We start from the raw sequence: 22,625 nt of genomic DNA, 5'->3' as shown, positions 1-22,625 counted from the left end.
TGTTTAAAGCTACTAGCTGGCATACTGACGAATGATGTACAGACGAAAAATACATTGCTGAGCATTAAGCATGTTTCTAGTCTAGCAGAGCTCTTTCATAGTACTCCCGGAAAGTGCCAAAGAACACCCAAACCAGGCGATTTTTGCATAAAGGAAGTCCAGCAGGGGGAGGGGGAGCCTCCGCAGACACCCCCCCGCCACCTCGGAGAAGCCCTCCAAAGGGGGTAAGTTATAACAAAAAGGGTTTTTTAGAAAGAAAGAAAGAAAGAAAGAAAGAAAGAAAGAAAGAAAGAAAGAAAGAAAGAAAGAAAGAAAGAAAGAAATTTCTCGATGAACCCCTGAATGGCAGAGGGGCATGCCACGGTCAAGCCAAACCGGGTGTGTGTGTGTGTGGTTCGGTTCAACCCCAAATCTTTGAGCTGAACTGGTTTGATATTGAACCTGTTCAGATTTGCACCTGTTTGCACACCCATAATTTTCATAGCTTTCTCACTTAATTCTTTGTAATCAGCTTGCACACTAATTCAAAATGAAGGAAGAGACACTGTTGAGAACATAAAGTGAAGAACTGCTCCAACTTCTCTGAGGCATGAAGAGGACAACAGGTGGATAGGAGCAGAAAACCACCTAGATCCTCCACTGCTCACAAAGCTAAGGGTAGCACATCAAAGGCACTTCTTCAGCCACTCACTAGATGAGCTCTGGCGAGTGCCTCCTAAGAGGGAATTGTCCTCAGACCTGTCAGCCAAAGAAGGCTTTGTGAGCAGTTGAGGAGACTAATAGTTGTTGGCTTCTGTTTTCATCTGCCTCCCATTGTCCCTGATTGTCTACACATCTTGGACAAGTCAGGTAAGGCCCATTACCTCCTCACAGCTCCCTCCTGAGTTGTTTGGGACCCCCTTTTAAGTTCCTGATGATTCCAGAGGAAGTGTCTCTGATCAATCCCCCATGTCATGAGCCTGCACCCCTCCACCCCCCAAATATCTGACCAACCTTCTTATCTGGGGCAGTTGCTACTGATCTGGTAAGCAGTTAGGAAAAAGGTCACTGGTGCTGTGAACACTTATGGAAGTGACCATGAACCAGAGATATCCCCTTCCCTCTTCCCCTCCCTCCTAGCCAGACTTATAGAAGCTGCCAATAAGATAAGTAAGGAATCAGAAGAGAGTTCTTCTACACCTAGGATTAAAATCCAAGCTGAAGAAGGACTGGGTGGATTATAATGCTGGATTTGTTTTTAAGGCAAGCTGTACAAGTCGTCAAGGTTTCTATCTGAAGCCAAGTATTACAAATCTCAGCAACATTTCTAAATGATAAGGTGGCAGGATTTCTGTGGTGCTATGTTTCTTTCAAGAATCAGCTCTGGCATTCTTGTGACATACACCCTTACCTAATGAATACTTATCAAAGCTGGTTTTGGGAATTTTGATAGAAAACAGAGATTTTAAAAGCCACCAAACAACCTTTAAAAGAGAGAGAAAGACTATCAAAACACATGGCCTTTTGGAGGAACTAGCTGAATAATTACTTTTGAATATATGATGAGACTTTTTTATATAACTCTTTCATGGGAACATCTGAGTTGGATACATAGATCAAGCTAACATTCTGTATACATTCAGTAGTATGCAAGCATCCAGTTTTCCTTTAAGATGTTAATATTTAAAACCATCTTCCAAATTAAGTTATGAAAAAGGCTTTGGCTGCATAGTCTACTTCCCCCTTGTCTTGGAAGACAAGATCTTTTGGGCTTGGGAATGCCTGTTTTGACATTCTAAGCATTCATTGGCGCAGCGGGGAAATGCTTGACTAACAAGCAGAAGGTTGCTGGTTCAAATCCCCGCTGGTACTATACCAGGCAGTAGCGATATAGGATATGCTGCAAGGCATCACCTCATACTGCACAGAAGGAGGCAATGGTAAACCCCTCTTATATTCTGCCAAAGAAAACCACAGGGATCTGTGGGTGCCAGGAGTCAAAATTGACTCAACGGCACACTTTACCTTTACGCATTCATTGTTTATGCACAGATCACTTGTATTCATACCAAACTGCCTGAATACACAGGATAAAGTGGAGGATATTTTTAATGACAGCAAAAAAAAAAATAAAAAATTTAAAACCCTATGGCTGAATTTAGCTATGAAACCCAACCTCATAATCAACTGAATGGAAGACAAGTCAAGTAAATCTGAATTGCTGGGCTGCTGAAAGAAGAGGAAATAAGGTTCCTTCCAATCAAAACACAATTCTCAGTTTTTGATACTATCAAAGCACTAGGGGTATGCCAAACTGGTTTGAATCAAACCAGATTCTATTTGAACTAGCCCAGTTCAACTGGTTTGAATGTGAACCAAACCGGTTTCAAAAAAAGCCAGCCAGTCCAATTTCAAACCGAACCAGACCCGGTCCAATATAACTATTTCAACCCAGTTTGAGGGGCTATGCTTGTAAAGTGGAATCCAGTGAGGATTCCCCTTTAGAAGCAAATGGGAATCCTGCCTTTTAAAAGGTTTTAAGTGCAGCCAGGTTGGGTGGCAAGAGGACACCTTACCGCCACAGTGGCATAGGTGGTACGGTGACAGTGGCTCCACTAAACCCCACTGACACTCCCTCCCAGCAGTGCAGTCTATGTGGCAGCCCAGTTTCGGGCCACTGGCCTGCTATGCAGGCTGCACTGCTGGGGGTGGGGAGTGCTGGCACTGTTTAGAGCTGCCAGCAGTAAGGCGCCCTCTCGCTGCCCCACCCAGCTACTCTTAGAACCATTTTAAAGGCAGGATTCCTCTTTTCTTGTAAAGCAAAGCCCCTCAAACCATTTACAAACATAGCCCCTCAAACCAGGTCAAACTGGTTTGAACCAGTTCAACTTGGCTTGACAGAACAGACAGGACTGCTGGCCAGTTCAACCTAACTGGTTTGTGGACCAGTAGTTCAATTTGAATTCCATTTTCATTCAAACCAAACTGCCAAAATCAGTTCCATGCACACACCTACAAAGCACTAAGCCTTTTGGAGGAGTTTACTGATGTAACTTAGAGACTCTAATAATCATGATTGAATAAAATTTTATGTTTGAATTGCTGAAACCTTTCCAGATACACATATCACTGCTTTATGGGAACATCACATCTTATTGTGCATGTGCAACATATACAAGCAATATTTTTTCAAATGTGTGTTGTGTGTATTCACATAAGTAGCATATATCAGCCACTTTCAAAAGTGGGAAATAACTCATAACATGACCACATGGTCATCTGTTGCTTGTATTGTTCAAAAAGAAAATCTACTGACAACAAATTGTTCACAGTAGGATTCTGTAGCTGAAGGAATCCTTATCTCAGTATCTTCATTCTCAATATTCATTGCTTACTCTAAACCCAGAACTTGCTGCTGGGGTCAATACTAGAACCTGTCTTGAGAATCAGGGCTTGTCCTGGAACTTATAAAGACACAAGGACTTCTGAGCATGTGCAAACTATCTTGTAGGTATGTGCATAAAACAGATTTTGTATTTTATTTTGATGGCACAAACCTTGAAATGTTTCAAGTGTTTCGGCCATAGGGAACAATAGGGAAATTTGAAACATCTCATTGTCCCCCCTGGGTAGCTCCTAGTGGGTTGTGTGGTAGGGCATGATGGGTTCTTCTTACTACCCAACCCACAAAAGAAATGGCTATCATTTGTATCATAACAAGCCAACCAAGAAACAAGGAGATCATAAGATAATCAGAAGCCAATGCCAAAAAACGAATCAGCAAGGGGAAAAAGAGGCCTCCATCCAAAATGGTGCTTGAAATGTCAAAAGACCACACATCAAAATGAGGCTGTTTGTTATGAGCTCAAAACAAGTCCTTTATTTAAAGGGTGTTTTGTTTTGAGCTCGAGACACTCAAAACAGCTTGTTCCGAGTTGAAACGTTTCAGTGTCAAAACATTTTTTTTTTGGTGCATCTCTACTACCTTTTCTACACAGAAGCAAAGCTTCTTGGGTTGTGAGAATTCAAAAATACTTAAACACTACTAGGAAAGCCTCGAACAAGCTAAATGTGAAAAACAAACAAAAATAATCTCCAGCTTTGTATAACAGATTTCGTTGCTAGTGTATCTCCACATAGTATATGAAGTCAAATAAAAACTAAACCCTTTTTGACAGAATTTACCTTAAGAAAGAAAGGAAGGAAGGAAGAAGTATTAATATCAAATATGCCAGATCTTGAGAAATTTTCTTTGGATTTAGGATCCAGACAATGGACACTTAACAAAATTACCAGACTTAGTGATGGAAAGTGTGTTTACGGTGGTGGGGAGGTAAATGGTCTTCTCTTTATCTCTTTCACAACTAACATTCTTAGAAGAGAAACATAGAGCCGGGTCTCACGATCAGTGAGACCTGGTTTTGGAGAGTGAGAAAGGAGAGCAGACTAAGCCCGCTCTCCCCGCACATGAGCAGTGGGGGAGCTGCCGGCACCGTGATGGAGCCGGTGGGGGCTGGGGGGATCAGGGGTCAGTTGGCCCCAGGAAGCTCCAGCATGCTCAGCGCAAGCACGTAGGGCATGCTGGCGAGACCCCCGGAGCTGGGAGGCGGCTTTTCGACTCCCCTCCGGGGGTCCCCTTGTGAGTAGCCATGGTGTGGAGCCGTGCCATGGCTACTCACGATTAAAAAAACCCGGGTTTGCATTTTTAGGGCGGGGGTATTTAGGCGGGTTAACCGCCTGGGAGCCTCCGGGCTCGTCTGCGAGCCCGGTGGCTCACACGGCCAGCCGAAATCGTGCTAGGCTCCCCTAGCCCAATTTCGGCTGATCGTCAGAATAGCCTCATACTGAGAAGAGAAAGAGGGCTGCTTGGGGTAAATACAGATTTTATTAAATAACTCTACCTCTGAATATCCTAGTCTAGGCGCCACGGCTCCCTGGTGCCTGAGATTTGTCAAGCCTTGCAATATACAATGGAATGTTGGAATTTCTCTCCTCCCTTCCTCTACCAGGGATTAATCTAAGGAAAGTCTTGACAGTTTTAATTCCAGCACATGACTAACTGAATGAATGAATGATTTTATTACAGAATGAATGAATGATTTTATTACAGACCAGCAAGAAAAAGAAAAAGAAAAACAATCTCAGTGCTATTTTAACAGCACATCTTTTCAAGGTCATAACTTAGTCCAAGAGCTTGTGAAGTAATGTATGCAAACATATACACGAGCTTTTCTTCATTACATTACGAGTAGTCCTAATTAGCCCGTGCCCATTTAACAAATGGGAAACTATGGAAGGCTACTCTGGGAAGAGCAGACACAGCTGAGAAGGTGAGGAAGCCTTTCTAAACATCTAGCCTTTCCCCCTTCAAACAAACTAACAGGAAGAGGGGAGTTTTGCAGGAGCTGTTTCTCTTTAAGGGGTAGGTCTTAGTCTCTCTATCTGTGTGTGTGTTACTTGTTAGGGTTACTTGTTAGGGTTAAGATATCACAGGGCTAGGAGTTCTTAGGGTTACCTAAAGGCAGTGTTTACTCAGTGGTGGGGGTGGAGTCAGCTAGGGCTGGGAGAGGCCCACATTCCTTACCTGTGACTCACATCCTGTGTGACAGTTGAAAGGCTACTCTACATATGAGGTGAAGGCCCGAGAGCATAGTGAACAGGGATAGCAAACAGGATGCAGGAGTTTTGCAGGAGTTTAGCAGGAAGTGTGCGGGGGAGCCTGGAACAAGCCCCTGCGATCACAATGATCACAAGGAGCCTGGTGGAGAAGAGAACGTAAGTATATATCCCTCCCTCGTATCCCTCATATTCTTGGGAAAGACTGTTTGGACAGTTAAATAGTTGACCATTACAGCTGAGACCTATCCTAATAAACTATCTAATAAACGGATAATAAGCTCCCTAAATACCGTAAACAGCCAACCAAAACAGTATGAATATAGAAGGTCAGCAGGGGAAGGGGCACTTCCCAGTGTATTGCACAGAGTGCCACATGTACGACTATTTGCCCCATGGGCAGAAGTCATGGGTGTGTGCTCAGTGCAAGGAGCTCTTGGCTCTCAGGGAACAAATCCGTTCCCACGAGACCAAGGTGGCAGATCTGGAGAAGCTCGGAGAGACAGAGAGGCATGTGGACAAGACCTTCAGGGATGTGATAGAGGAATCCCACTCCAGGGCTGGTAGCTCCTCTGCTGTCAGGGAGAATGAGGGCTTGGGCAAGGAGGACATCGGTCTGAGGAAGAGGGAAATGCTCCTTTAGAAGGGACCCCTTCCGTGGATGATGAGCCCATATCCTCTCGCACAGGGGATACTCCTCTGGGGGGTGGGGGCCTCCTTGTATTGGGTGGTTCGATCATTAAAGGGATAGAGAGATGGGTTTGTGACCCGTGTGTTGACCGCAAGGTGACTTGCCTGCCTGGTGCGAAGGTTGCAGACATTATGCAGTGTCTAGACAGGCTCCTAGGCAGTGCTGGGGAGGAGACAGCTGTTGTGGTGCACGCCGGCACCAACGATGTGGAGAAATGCAGTCGGGAGGATCTGGAAGCCAAATTTAGGCTGATAGGTAGCATTTTGAAGTCAAGGACCCCCAAGGTAGCATTCTCAGAAATGCTACCTGTTCCACGCGCAAGTACAGTGAGACAGGCAGAGATGAGGGGCTTAAATGCGTGGATGAGACGTTGGTGCCGGTAGGAAAGGTTTAGATTTGTTAGGCACTGGGACACATTTTGGGGCAAGCAAGGCCTGTACAAAAGGGACGGGCTGCACTTGAACCATGATGGAACCAGACTACTGGCGCTTAAAATCAAAAAGGTTGCTGAGCAGCTTTTAAAATGACACTTGGGGAACAGCCGATGGGAGCTGGGCAGTATCCTGTTTGGCAAAACCATCCTTTAAAGTGTGAGGCTGCAAAGAATTCAAATAAAACAGAAGGGGACAGAGCAGAACTGCATGAAGAGCAGACGGGAGCCTGTGCCAGCAGGTCAAAGAGTCAAAAGAATAGCATACATCAGGGGAGAGATTCAGTGTATAGGTGCTTGTATGCCAATGCCAGAAGCCTCCGAGCCAAGATGGGTGAGCTGGAGTGCTTGGTTGTTAATGCAGGAATAGACATAGTGGGCATAACAGAAACATGGTGGAACAGTGAGAACCGGTGGGACACTGTTATCCCTGGATATAAACTCTATAGAAAGGACAGGGAGGGGCACCTTGGAGGAGGGGTAGCACTGTATGTTAAAGAAGGGATAGAATCTAACAAACTAGAAAACCTAAGTGGACTGGAGTCCTCCACAGAAACCCTGTGGGTGACTATACAAGGCCTGAAAGGAAATGTGCTACTGGGGACGTACTATCGCCCTCCGGATCAAAATGCTGACAGTGACTGGGACTTGCAGGAGGAAATCAGGGAGGCGTCAAGGAGAGACAGGGCTGTAATTATGGGTGATATCAACTACCCACACATAGACTGGGTAAATTCACATTCAAGTCAGGACAAAGAGGTCAAATTTCTAGATACGCTGAATGACTGTGCCCTAGAACAGTTGGTCATGGAACCGACCAGAGAGAAGGCGACCTTGGATCTAATTCTGAGTGACACCCAGGACCTGGTGCGTGATGTCAGTATTATCGACCCTTTAGGGAACAATGACCACAGTGCCATCAATTTCAGCATACATGTGGGGAGAGAATCACCAAGGATGTCTAACACAGATATTTTGAATTTCAGAAGAGGAAACTTCTCCAAAATGAGGAGTATGGTGAAAAGAAAGCTGAGGGGGAAAATCAGAAGAGTCACTTCGCTCCAGAGTGCATGGAGTTTACTCAAAACCACAATACTAGAAGCCCAGTTAGATTGTATACCCAAAAGGAGGAAAGGTACCACTAAGTCCAGGAGGATGCCAGCATGGCTAACGGGTACCGTCAAGGAAGCCATAAAAGGGAAGAAGACTTCCTTCCGAAATTGGAAGGCCTTTCCAAACGAAGAGAACAGAAAGAAACAAACTCTGGCAAAAGAAATGCAAGGTGACAATAAGGGAGGCAAAAAGAGAGTTTGAGGAACATTTAGCCAAAAGTATCAAGGGGAATAACAAAAACTTCTTTAAGTACATCAGAAGCAGGAAACCTGCCATGGAGGCAGTTGGACCATTAGACAATGAGGGAGTGAAAGGGATTATTAAGGAGGATATGGAGGTTGCAGAGAAGCTGAATGAGTTCTTTGCATCTGTCTTCACGGCAGAGGATACTAAGCATATACCTGCTCCTGAACCAGGCTTTTTAGGGATGGAGGCTAGAGAGCTGAGTCAGATAGAAGTGACAAGGGATGATGTTCTAAACTGTCTGGAAAAACTGAAAACTAACAAATCACCAGGGCCGGATGGCATCCATGCAAGAGTCCTCAAAGAACTCAAATGTGAAATTGCCGACCTCCTTGCTAAAATATATAACTTATCCCTGAAATCGGGCTCTGTACCAGAGGACTGGAGAATAGCAAATGTAACACCGATTTTCAAAAAGGGATCCAGGGGCGATCCGGGAAATTACAGGCTGGTTAGCCTAACGTCCGTTCCGGGCAAACTGATGGAAAGCATCCTCAAGGATAAAACTGTAAAGCACGTAGAAGAACAGGCCCTGCTGGGAGTGAGCCAGCATGGCTTCCGCAAAGGTAAATCTTGCCTCACAAATCTTTTGGACTTCTTTGAGAGTGTCAACGAGTGTGTGGATCAAGGTGATCAAGTTGACATAGTCTACCTGGACTTCCAAAAAGCTTTTGACAAAGTTCCTCATCAAAGACTCCTGAGGAAACTTAGCTGTCATGGGATACAGGGACAAGAACATGTGTGGATTGCTAACTGGTTGAAAGACAGGAAACAGAGGGTAGGTATAAATGGAGAGTTTTCACAATGGAGGGAAGTAAGAAGTGGGGTCCCCCAGGGATCTGTACTGGGATAGGTGGTTTTTAATTTATTCACAAATGATCTAGAAGCAGGGGTAAGCAGCGATGTGGCCAAATTTGCAGATGATACCAAACTCTTTCGGGTAGTGAAATCCAAAACGGATTGTGAGCAGCTCCAAAAGGATCTCTCCAAACTGGGGGAGTGGGCGACAAAATGGCAAATGCAGTTCAATGTTAGCAAGTGTAAAGTGATGCACATTGGGATGAAAAACCCCAACTTCAAGTATATGCTGATGGGATCCAAGCTGTCGGTGACGGACCAGGAGAGGGATCTTGGGGTTGTGGTGGACAGCTCGTTGAAAGTGTTGACTCAATGTGCGGCAGCTGTGAAAAAGGCCAATTCCATGCTAGGGATCATTAGAAAGGGGATTCAAAATAAAACGGCTAACATTATAATGCTGTTATACAAAACTATGGTGCGACCACACTTGGAGTACTGCATACAATTCTGGTCACCACATCTTAAAAAGGACATTGTTGAACTGGAGAAGGTACAGAAGAGGGCAACCAAGATGATCCGTTGCCTAGAGCACCTTTCTTATGAGGCAAGACTACACCTGGGGCTTTTTAGTTTAGAAAAAAGACGACTGCGGGGAGACATGATAGAGGTCTATAAAATCATGCATGGTGCGGAGAAAGTGGAGAAAGAGAGATTCTTTTCCCTCTCACACAACACTAGAACCAGGGGTCACTCCATGAAATTGATTGCCAGGAGGTCTAGGACCAACAAATGGAAGTACTTTTTCACACAACGCGTGATCCACTAGTGGAAGTCTCTGCCACAGGACACGGTGACAGCCAACAACCTGGATGGCTTTAAGAGGGGTTTGGATGACTTCATGGAGGAGAGGTCTATCAATGGCTACTAGTCGGAGGGCTGTGAGCCACCTCCAGCATCAAGGCCAGGGTGCCTCTGAGTACCAGTTGCAGGTGAGTAATGGCAGGAGGGCACGCCCTCAACTCCTGTTTGTGGCTTCCAGCGGCATCTGGTGGGCCACTGTGCGGAACAGGATGCTGGACTAGATGGGCCTTGGGCCTGATCCAACAGGGCTGTTCTTATGTTCTTATGCATAACCTTACAATAAACTATATACAAAGCAAGTTGTAGGTTCCTTTTCCATTTCCCTCCTTCTGCATTAGTGTTAAAGAGTATTTTCAATACACAACTAATATTCAATTACCAGGTAATTACTTAACTTAAATATTTATATAACTTGGCTTCAGGGCATGAAAGAAGAAATTTTTAAAAGGTCAGAAGCGTGTTTCAATAGCAAGTTGTTAATGGATAACTTAAAGAAAGTAGTCCACATATGTGCAATAAAAACTGACACAGCGGAGTATGAATCTTTTAAAGAGGTGCAGACCAGCTATACACAGAGGCTCTTGGCCAAAACCTTCTTGCCTGGGGTAAATGTGTTCTAGCAAAGGCAAAAAAAATCCAACATGTGGTTATGTGCAAATCTGGTCTTAATACCTCATAATGTAAGAACCTTGACTTGGGTTAGCATTTTGCTGATCTTCAGAATATGGTGGTTTTTTTATGTCGCTTTAAATTTTCTTCCTCTTTTAGATTGAACCTGAAATGCAGATGCACATACAGGACTAGCAAGCTGCTCAAGTTAACATCCCATTCTATCTTGTTAATTTGAGAAGTGCCTCTTAATAGCAGGTTCCTGGCTCACATTCTTTTAGAGTTGGTTGATGCACTCTGAAAATCAATAAACTTTAAGTACTGAAAATTTGCCTTATCAGGTGATATAAAAATGGTATAATATATTTCCAGTATTCCTTAAAGGTAATCCATGCAGTGCACAACTGTACTAAAAAATGGTGGGGGGAAACTGATACTTGTCCACAATACTTGTCTCAGAGGAGCCAGTATTATAGTTCAGGAGGATTTGCTGACATTCATCTCTATGGTGAGATAATTAGCTGGAAGATGTGTCCCAATAGTCTTCCGTTTCCATAAGAGTGGTTATTTTAACATGCAATGATAAATATATAAATACTCATTCTAAATTCTTTCAACTAGAATATAATATGATAAAATATCACCAGTGATTGAAGAAGAAAGGATAGAAGCAATTTTTAAAATAGGTAACGTAGACTAGAGACAGATTTATATATGGAGAAAAAAAATTGCATGAATAAAAGGGAAAAACCCATCACAGATTTCTGCCAGTAGAAAACCTATAATGCAGAATAGCTCAGGATGAGGAAGAAACTACCTTTCCAACCCAGTCAGCATGTCATTTATATTAATGGTGGGGAATGCTAAGTTGCTCTGTGTGGAAGTAAACCCTATTAAGGCAGTCACATCCCTTGATGAAACTAGATCCTTAGTACATTTTACTAGCTAAGCACTGAGCTCTATGTCAGAGTAATTACACCCTTTATTCACTGTGAGCTCTCTCTCTCAGCTTCTTCATACTCCTTCATTTCCCACTTCAGCTAATTTAGCAGTAAAATCACAGAAGTTTAAAAAGGTTAGCTGCTGAGGAACTGGAGCATGAATGTTCTGTTAAGGTCCATGCCTTGAAATCACATAATGTAAAAGAAGGGATTAATTAATTAACAATTAAGTAGTGATGGATCATTGACAACATATATACACTTTGGTGCTAAAATTAATCTCCCCTGTAACACCAAAAGAATAATGCATTTTTTGCTTTTATACACTAGCAAGTTATATACCGAAACATGAACGGAACAGTTGCTGATTAGAAACTGACACAGTTCAGCATATTATGCAAATTACTGAAAGGAAACTGCCCCTCTCTTTCTCTTTGGAATGACTGCAAGATTAACAAAGCAGCAATTTTAACATGAATTTAAATTCCTCACTTCACATTCTACTGGCACAGTTAATTGTTGTAATGCAGTGGTTAATATCATATAATTCTGCCTGGGATTTGTCATCATCCTCTTACTATTGCCCCAACCAGTTCATCTGACAACAGCCTTGATTGTTCTTCATTTTGGTGGGTAGAGAGCATCAAACCACTCCTTCTTGGTGTAATTTTCATGCACACTTGGGATCTTTGCGGCAAGCTGCTGTGAGAGCATTGCAGAAGAAGATGTGGATGGGTAAAAGTCAGGAATAACAAAAACTGGAATTCCCCTCCACAATATGAGTAATGGAGTATGAGTAATATGAAACAATCTTCTATATATATGATTCTCTTAGACATACCAGTCGCTAATCTCATGTGTGGCAGCTCTCGCAACAGTTTGCAAGAGGAGAGTTTGTGAGAAGGGAGAGGAAAGTGAGGGTGGTGGGGAACATAAGTCCAAAGGAAAGGCCAGTGAATGGGCAGGCTGGTGGGGAGAGAAAGTAGCGGTGGCGGGGCAGAGAGGAAGCAAAAGCAACAGCGGGGGAAGGGGAGAAAGCGGTGGCCAGCTGGAAAAAGTGGCTGGCCAGGTGGCCAACCAGAGAGAACAAAATATTGGAGGGGGGAAGAGGGAAGGGTTGAGAACAAGGGAGGGGGCTCAAGAATGAGGGAGAACTAGAGGCACAGATGCTCTGAACCCAGGCCAGCTAGTTTGAATTAATACCAGGATATACCAGCATTTTCTGCCCTATTGCTTGCACATAGAACCACTGGCTTGGGGCTACCAAACAGGGGTGTAACTACAATTAAACAAGAGGCAACAAATGTCCCTGGATCCCTGAGAGGGGGGCTCACTAGCTGGGTGATAGCCTGATCTTTGCTATTCCTTCAAACTTCTCTACAGAAGAAGGTGGGGATGGAGGCCCATCTTCACTTTTTGTGCCAGAGCCCACTCTAACCTAGCTATGTCCCTACTACCACAGTTGTCAAATACATTCTTCCTCCTTGACAGCTAAGGGGAAAAATGCACTGTGCAGAGTATTCAGCTTTGGTCATAGTTTCACACAGCCCCAATAAACAATCAGGGAGCCACAGAAACATGATGGGAGCTGCCACTAGTCCCTGGGCCTTACAATGATAACACTGGCTTCCAGGACTTGGGAAGGAATCTTGGATCTTTGAGAAGCTAATCTTAAAGGACAGAAAAGCTCTTCTAGTACCTCAGTCCAGAACAGTTTGCCAGAAACATCCTCCGCTATACTTTGCTTATTGTCCTTACTGAGGTGAGCAGAAGCAGCAGCAGCAGCTTCTCTTCCTATAAAAGAGTACTAAGCCAAAGGATCTCATACCTTCCCCTTCAAAATAGGCAGGAAGCACTTTTGTTAAAGAAGGGCTGCTGCCATTTCTTTTCTGCGGAAAAGAGAAGCCACGGAGGCAAAGAAGCCACTGCTTCTCTGTCCTGTCTCCTGTTGGCTGACCTGGAGAACACAAGTACATGGTATAGGGAAATGAATTTTAAAGTGTAACAAACTGGGGAGAGGGGTAGAATTTTCTGCGCCTTGGATTACTTGGGAAATTATCTTATACTTGTCCAGCCAGAGAGCCAGAGGTGCTTGCCTATTACTAGTTAGCCTCAACCACTATCCAGTCTGACAATGTTCATCTTTCCATAGATGTATCAATAATACATCTATGTATTAGGACCTTTAAGGAATTTGTACAGAATTAGAAGCACACATCCCACAATCAAATAAAGCTGTAGTAGAATCTCACATAAGTATTTCATATATATAAATTAATTTGCAAATAAACCATCGTTCCTGGGAATTCAAATTCTACATTGGTTGGAATATAAACTTGATCTATTTTTCATGTTATTTTGTATATTCACACATGATACAATTAGCATGAGAGAAACACATTATTGGTATAATGTGTGGAAATTAAGTATGCAATATAAATAATAAGAACATATCAGTAGAGATATTGAGACAGAGTACAATTTATTGCACACACACACACACACACACAATTTACCTTTTTTTTACCACATTTACCCTGGGAGAGATAATATATAGGCAATTTGTTTTGAAAGAAACTAACAAAATAATTCAATGAATTAGATGCTGAATAATGGCACTGCCAGATTTCAGTATAGTATTAAGGCCAGACTGCTTTGTTATTGGTGGTATGACTTATCTATGTCTTGCTTTATTGTTGTTTTTAATAACACCACTGACTGAATTGCAGAAAAAGAAAATATATGCAAGATATAACTGAAAACCCATTGGGAAGACATACTGCTAATGAGTTATATGTTTTAATAACACTGGGCTGGAACTAAAATTTCTCCAAAGTGAAATTTGAAATATAATTTCAAAGTTATGCCAAGGGGAAGCTGAAATTTTGAGAAGAATTTCTGAGTTCCTCCCAAACAGAAACATGGGAGAATTTTCTCAGAAGGTTTCTTCCCATTAAAAAAAGAAAAAGGAATGGCACATGTCCACCAAACAAAACACAGTCCACCAACCATAAATTATGCATTTGCCACTCACACATCCCTCCTGTTTGTGATGCCTGCCTCACTCAGCAAACACAAGATAACTGGAAAGCACCTGCAGTGTTTGCCTGCTGGTTCACACGTTATTTAGGCTTTTGAATGTTGGACCAAACCAGTGTCTTGGCTGGCATCCCACTCAAGGAACCAATCATGGATTTTCCCCTACCCCAGGACTTGTTCCTCTAGTGAAGGCATAGAGTACATTTGTAAACTATGGGATAGCATATCTGCCCACTGATACCCCACTTGGTAGTGCCGATGGCACAATTTAACTAGATGGTCTTCTGGAAGGTTTTAAAATTTCTTAAAATATTTTAGCAGTATCAGATGGACTCTAAAAGAGATTGAGGACACCTCCACCTCCATTCTTAGATGCATAGGGGTGCCTGGGGGGAAAGCTCAGAATTTCCCTCAGTATATTATTCTGGACTATTCTAATTTCTCACTCACTTTCACATTTCACCCCCAAATCTCTGCCCCATACAAAAGCTGTGGAATTACTTTGTCCTGAAATATTTTGAGTGCAAGAGCTATTAATTATCCCCCACACCTGCAGAGGAAGAATTTTAAAATGATCTCCACTGTATGTTGTGCAATTAATACGGCTGCATTAAGATGGATTGACCAAGATAAAGATTTCTGAAAGGAGACACCCAAATACTTAAAAGGAGGGGCACTGCTCTATTTGCTGAGTGCTATTTGTCTGTCTGTGTTTGATTCTACTGGTACCAAAAACTACCACTTTTAGTAGTTTTATCATAGTTGGTAATCAACATCTCCTCCTTGCAGTAATTAGCCAAACTGACCATCATTCTTCTAAGCCCGTTCTCAACACAAGATAGATGCCATATCATCAGCATACATCACAATCGAGACTTTGCGCCCATTAAATGTGGGGGAGAAGATTTTCTGAGACTCCATAGCCTGTACTATATCACTGATATAAAATTAAATAAAAAGGGAATGGATAGATAGCCCTGTTTGATGCCTCTGTTTAATAAAATGGGGTTGGATCGTGATCCTTGTTGGCCCACTCTCACCCGTGCTCTGAGATTACAGTGTAGTTCAATCAGTAACCAGAGAAGCTGTCTCTCAATGTCAGTCCCCTTAAGCTTTTCCCACAATCTAGATCTATCAATGGAGTCAAAAGCTGATGAAACATCAATAAATGCAACATAAAGGTGTGTTTTTTATGACTGTTAGCATATTTCTGGATCAAGGCCTTCAAAGTGATACAGTGGTATTTTGTGCTATGACCACTACGGAAACCTGCCTGCTCTGGGTAAAACAATTTCATCATATCTTCTCAATCCCCCAACTTGTTTAAAAGGTATCGAGAATATAGTTCCGAGGATATATCCAGGAGGCTGATTGGACAGTATTAGAAGGCTCCTACGTATTAGCATTTTTGTATATTGGATAAATAATTCTTTTCCAGTTTGGAGGAACCACACAGATATCATCAATTTTTGAGAAAAGCCTCATTAAAATGGGAGTCCACCAGTGGGCATTCAATCTAAATACTTCAGGAGGCACCATGTCCTCTCCAGTGGCTTTCCCCAGGGACAAGGCACCAATCAACTACTTGCACACTAGTGTTGTTATTGCAGGCCACTCTGGAAGGGGCCAGATTCAGGTACTGGGTATTCATAAGTTTTCTCATTCTGAGTGCTACCATAGATGGCTGAGAACTATTGAAACCAGGTCTCAGCTGGGATATGTACAACTGAGATGGAATTAGTCTGAATGCCAGTTGCCACCAATTCCCAGAACTTCCTATCATTTTTCTGGATTATACAGAGACCCAGATCTCTCCATTGATCTTTATAATAGGAAAGTTTCTTAACTTCCAAGAACTGCTTCTATTCAGAGCGGAATTGTATTAAAGATTGAATTGAGAAGTCAGATCTTTCCATCCTAACTCTGGTCTGGTGTTATTGTAAGGCTTGTCTCTTAAGCCTGCATTCCTGGTCAAACCAGACCTTCTTTGTCTGGCCCCTGATTTTGACCTGCTGTGACCTGTATATTAACAGGAAAGATCTTGTGGTTTTAGAGACTGATGCTAGTTTCTCTTGACCAGTGTTCTTTTATTTGTTCTGGAACAAACCATGGCATGGAATTAGTGAAGTCAGCAAACTGAAATTTAAAAAAAAGGATATATCAAAGAGATTTCCCCTTTTTGTTGTTCTGATATTTCTTAAAACTGGCTTTGGTCTAAATTATCCAGAAACAGAACTTTATTTATTTATTTTCACTGTTCCACAAGATGGTGCTCAAAGTGGCTTACAATCAAAATAAAAAAGCACAGCAAAGCCACAAACACATAATTTCATTTTAAACACCAACAATTAAAGCAGAAAGTCAAGAAAATTCCTGGAAACAGATCATCAACTAGTAGAGCTCATATACAAGCCCTGTTAAGCCTTTGGGAGCACGATATACCAGTTTAATGTGAGGTCCACTAGTTTCTAATGTGCTTCCTGGTTAAAAGTCCTGCTGTCAAATACTGGATCAACTGAAGTTTCTGAATCGTCTTCAGAGGCAGCAGCCCCAAATACAGCCAATACAACAGCTAAGTTGCCAAAGCATACATGATAGCAACAAAAAGTAAGTTACAGATATTATCTAAATGCATAAGTATCTAGGCATATAATGAATCTGTGTGTGTTTATGATCAAGGCTCTACTCCTGTTAGATATCTCATGCCTTTGCTTCTTGAAAAGGTACAGTTTTAGTGAATTACAAAGCGATGTAAAGAACAGAAGCAACTTACCGTAGTTGTCTTTATCCGCCCACCTGGTTGTGTACAGGTCCAGCCTGATTTATTGATTAGCAAATCACAGCCTTCTCCTTCTAAACATGGAAGCATTTCACACCACTGTTTTGTTTTTATAATGCGTGCTGTAGAAAATAAAAGAGAAAAATCATACAAAGTTCAGCTTGTATTTCATGAGTCTGTCCAATAAACTTGAATTTTATGTATCTGCCCATTATGCATCTCTGCACATTTTAATAATCGTGGAAATGTACTTTACAACTAAATGTCGGAGCTGTTGACAGGGTAGATAAGAAACTACTAGCTGGGATGGGCGCAGATCATCTGCGCCTCTGATGGCCCGCCCGGCCTGCTTCCCCCCCCCCCAGTTTCTGGTCAGCTTTCAAGCCGGCCCATCCCCTTCTGTTGCTGCCTCCTCATCCCGGCAGCCGGGCCTGCCACCACCACCTCCTCACCCCAGTGGCCAGGCCGGACCAGGCCCGCTGCCACCTCCTCCTCAGCCCGGTGGCTGGGCCCACCACCACCTCCTCCTCACCCCGGCAGCCACCGCCTCCCCCTCACCTCGGCAGTCAGGCTCAGCCTGCCGCCACCTCCTCACCCCAGCAGCTGGGTTGGGCTGGGCCTGCCGCTGCCTCACCCCAGCGGCTGCCACATTCTGGTGGCTGGGCTGCCACTGCCTCCTCATCCCAGTGGCCATTTTCTCTGCGTCCCATTGCTAGTCCAGCAGCTTCCCGTGAGAGCTGCCACGCATGGGATTAGTGACGGGTATGCCTAAGAGAAATAAATATATAAACACTGCCCTCATTAATGAAAAGAGCATCCACAAGTTCAGAAGGGGAGAGGGGAAGGACAGCAGAGTCAGCAAACAAGATCAATCTCTGGAAATGAGCAGTCTATGAAGAGGAACCTTATGTTAGCTTTATCTGCTCCCAGACCCTCCTTTAAAATACAAAGCCAAGGAACTGATAGGGTGAAGGAGACAGAAGTTCATGATGAACACTAATTTCTCAAGATATGTATATTTTCCCCCTCATAGACTTGCTTGCTGCACTAGACTTGTCTGATGTGTTAACAGATTTTCCAAGTTAGTTCAGAAGCATGTCACTACTTTTTTTTTGGGGGGGGGGGGTAAGGGAACAAGATTAAAGCAATATTATTTGGATTTACCATCTGTAGATGAGTAATATTATTTAGATTTTCCATCTGTAAATGAGCAATATTATTTAGATTTTCCATCTGTAAATAAATTCAGTCGTAAATTTGGCTATATCTAATGTTTCAGCGGCTAATATTAGCTTCATACAGAGTAATCAAGCCAACAGCTTGTGCATTCACGTTTCCCCCCCTGAAATTGACAGCTATGGCAAAACAGGGCTGATATGGTTGCAAAGGGTGGCCACCTGATTAGAACAACAGGGACCAGATTGCAGCAGTATATTGCCCAGGTGCAGTCATCAGACCTCATAATAAATAAAGTGCATAATAAATACATTTATTTTTATAGGTAAAGTTTCCTGTAGACATTTTCTAGAGTTCTTTTTTTAATAGAGGAGTCAAAATCATGCACTCTGCCTTTGCCATAAAAATGTATGTCCTAAATGTTCTCTGTGTTTAATTATGTGCTTAATCATTCTGGCACTTAGAAATTAAGAAATATGTTGTTGAACAATGACCCTTGTATTTCAAGCATATGAAAGACTTCTGCCTCTCTACCATACTAGCATGATTTTGTAACATATCATTGTAATGAACTGCGACTAGTGAATGGCAGATTTAAGCCCAGCTTTTGTCTCAGAGCAAGTCCACATGGAGTTAGATGTTAGAAAGATGCTGATTCATCTCCATGTTTGCTCAACAGAGGCTGTTCCTCTGGTAACACTTAAAGCTTCCTCAGTAGCTGATTTGCTGCCACCACACCCCAATTACAGCATTTAACTCCTCCCTGGATTTGGGTGAGTGTCCAGTGAGACTCTCTTCCCCTTTACCAAATGGGAAAATACAAAAATCTCCCACGTGCAGCCTACATGTGGTGAGAAAACTTGGTAGGTTGCTGAAAAATTAACCTTGAGGCATGTCTGGACCAGAGTAAAACCCCGTTTTCCTGAGTTAAAAATCCACTCAGAGGCAGGTGAAATTACAAAGAATAAAAAGAGAAAACATTATTCAAAAGACTACAGACGGCTTCAGCCTGAAGCTCTAGCAACTTCAGTTACAGGTAACAGAGACACTCTGTATTCTTGCAAAGTATTTGCAAGAATACTTCAAAAAGCACTCCAGTTGATAGTGGGAGTGGTACACTTTAAAATCATGGTAACCCAGTTGCAAATAACATTCAAGGAGCACTCCCAATTGCAAGCGTCTTTACAGGGCACAGAGACTTCTATAGAGCCCTGATCATAGTTGGAAGAAAGGGCTCAGGCTAGCATTGCTCTTAGCTTGTTGCATTACAGATAAAAACACAATAAACCAGTTGTAAGGATTTGCAGTAGCACAAAAAGAATGAAATCTAATGCGAGTAAGCCAACAGACTGTTCCATTGCTAAACCATTCAGAAGCCCAGAAGCCCCGGCTTCCTTCCCCCCTGAAACTCAACCCAAACTCCAGGAGAGAATTCAAGCTTCCTGCAGTATTGTCTCCCAAGGATCTGCAGATGTCCTTTCATGAGAGAGGTTCAGGCTAGCTTTTGCCATGAGGTGCAAACTTCATTGCTTCCCAGTCCCCACTAAGCCTTCCGCCTGTCCTCTCTCATCTCCTGCCTGGCTCCAACTGAGACAACAAAGAACCCCTTCACTTCCTGGCTCAAGTCCTCCTGGGTCCCAGTCACCGTGTGCTGAGTGGCTGATCCCTAGAGGTCACTGCCTGATGGACAGGACAGGGTTCACTTCTGGTTCGCTCTTTAGGGGAAAAGGAAAAGCTGCACCTGACTGATCATAACAATCATATATATCCAGGAACATGATTTAGTATACCTGGAAAGCAGTAGACCATAACAATCATATATATCCAGTAACATGATTTAGTATACCTGCAAAGCTATAGACCATGAGACCATCATATTCTCATGGTCTACGGCTTTCCAGGTATACAAAATCATGTTACTGGATATACTTCAAAATAAATGCGTGGACTTCTGAGCAGCACAGCGCCGCACCAGGAAATGCAGTGGGGGGAGGGGGTGGAGCAGGTAAGGATCACCTTACATGTGCTTAAAGGTACCACTCCCCACCCCACCAAAATGATTTGGCAGGCCATAACCAAAGTGATTCGTGCACATCCTGAGAATTCACTTTACTACACAAAAATATACTAATCAATCAACCTAAGACTAACCTGTAATTTAAATGGATCCTACATATGCCTAAGTCTTATTCTTTAACATGACACTTTTAATCCTCACATTTTATTTATGGAAATTTAGTATATCTGTGCCTTGCAATATGATTTGACATGGACAAAGTGAAAGAGTGTGTGTGTGTGTGTGTGTGTGTGTGCGCGTGCATGCACATATTTTAATTACATTTTGGCACCAAAAACATGAAGTAGATTGCAGTATTTTAATAAACTCCTCCAGTCATGCACTTTTACTGATAATCTATTTCACTATGACACATGGAAACATGGCAAGCCTGGAATATCTTTTACAACTGTATTTCTGTGCAGATAGAAAAGGCAAGTTAATATGGCCTCAGTTATTTACAGTTAAGTTATACTAATGGTCATCAATGGGATCACTAAAAGGGCATCTTGCTGTGTTTCATACTTGGTTTATATTGTTTTCTAATCTTTTTATAAAATATAGACACTGAAGCTGTGGCTATGTTTTCAAAAGCATAAGACACAGAGAGTGCAATTCAGAGAGTGTAATTCAGGGTACAGAGACTTAAGCTTTGAGTTACCCGGGTATTCCACTGAAGATATCAGAGAGGTGATGCTGTCGTAAGAGGACAGTTTCATTTTCAAGTGGCCTACATATTTTTAACCTTGGGCCTAGATGACAACCCTCACTTGCACAAATTAGCTTTTTCATGAAGAATATCAGGTTTTCAAGCAGATTGGCTACCTAACGAAAACATATCCTCATATTTTTAAATCGCCCTATCGTAATTGACCCTATACCACATATATTGGAAGAAGCTGTAATCTGTTACCCTGCTAGACTGCTTATCAATTTAACAACACATATTCTTTCCTGTTTAGTTACAAAACAAATGTTAGAAGCATCTGTATATGAAGAAATATAAAATGATGTTCTTTTCTACTGATTTCTGTGGAACTTCAAAGCAGATTTTGGAACGAAAGAAGAGAGCCTGTGGAACTACTGTAGGGGCACAAGGGTGAGAGCAAGTAAGAAGAAACTACAAGTGCCTTGTGCTTCTGAAGCAGTAGAAACCCAAGACAAAGTATGTGAATGAAACAGTCAGTGATAATACACTGTTAGAAGATGATTGCCTTAATCTGGGTCCCAGCTCAGTTGGAAGGGTGCACTGCAGGAAGGGCTCTGCATAAAAGCTTAGGAACTCCACTAGCTGGTAAAGGAATAGTTACACAACCTATTATATGAAAAGTTAAAAAAAGAAACACGGATTTTTAAGGAATACTAAATTTCTAGTGAATTCTGATCATAAAAAAGTAAATGTGGATTTCTAGTTCTGCATAACATCTTTAATGTGTTCTTCATGGGAATAATTCCACATGCACTATTGTGTCAGAATGGGTCTGGGAACATGCATGCTATTTTTAGCTACAGTGCATTTTTTACCAGATGGAAATATGGTCAGATATCATAGAATACCATATTCTAAAGCAGTGGTGGACTTTAGGTAGATTCTTCCTCTCTTCCTTTCCAGCCAATACTGCCTGTCTGATTCTGATTGGCTGGCTGGAGTAGGGGCATGGCCATGCCATTTTTCATCTCTCTCTTTTGGGGTGCTTGGGGTTGCTTTTATATTCTCTCCCATTAATTTCCTTCCCCCACAAGACAACCTTTCTTGCTCTTATCCAGTCCTGAAACACAATTCTCCTGGAATTCAGCAGCTGTAATACCAAAATCCTCTATTCTGTCAAATATAAATGTTTGTACAAGCTGCCATTTTGTGACTGCCTGCATCTCCCTAAGTCATTATTTTGTGTGGGAATACCCCAAGGTTCCCAAGAACCGGGAGGCCCCGGGGGGAAAACCCCCCACTCCTCTTAGAAGCCTTAAGTCTGACCATGCCTGGGAATTTTTCACTCAGGGCTTTGAGCTCACTCTCAGAATGAAGGGTGTGTGTTCACATACCGGCCAGATTTACCCCAAAGTCCCTGTGAGCTATCGGGGAGCACTTCATACATGATTTGGGTTTTTCATTGAGCGTTAAAGTGCAGTCCGATTTATATCCAGGGTAAAAAAATCCACTTTTCCATCATTTTTGGGGGGCAACTTCAAACTCGCAGTAAAGCCTGCTGTGTGATAAACACCCTGGGCTAATTAAGCCATCTCTTATCGCTCTTGTAAACTCTTGGTGAGCAAGAAGTTACTCATACATCCTT

General features: G+C 42.6%; 1 protein-coding gene across 7 annotated transcripts in view; it reads right to left on the bottom strand.

Annotated features, from left to right (window-relative positions):
* TAFA5 (TAFA chemokine like family member 5) overlaps positions 1 to 22,625 on the bottom strand; it is a 501,003-nt gene that overhangs the window by 108,286 nt on the left and 370,092 nt on the right. For 6 of the 7 annotated variants that reach the window (XM_053253372.1, XM_053253375.1, XM_053253373.1 and 3 more), the window contains one exon: positions 17,094 to 17,221. In XM_053253372.1, coding sequence (XP_053109347.1) covers positions 17,094 to 17,221 — 128 coding nt within the window. Of the gene's footprint in view, positions 1 to 17,093; positions 17,222 to 17,680; positions 17,868 to 22,625 lie in introns of those variants that run through there. The other variant, XM_053253379.1, reaches the window with a different exon arrangement.

This window comes from Hemicordylus capensis, chromosome 5, assembly GCF_027244095.1.
Source record: "Hemicordylus capensis ecotype Gifberg chromosome 5, rHemCap1.1.pri, whole genome shotgun sequence".
NCBI lineage: Eukaryota > Metazoa > Chordata > Lepidosauria > Squamata > Cordylidae > Hemicordylus > Hemicordylus capensis.
This window is presented reverse-complemented; position numbering and strand designations above follow the sequence as displayed.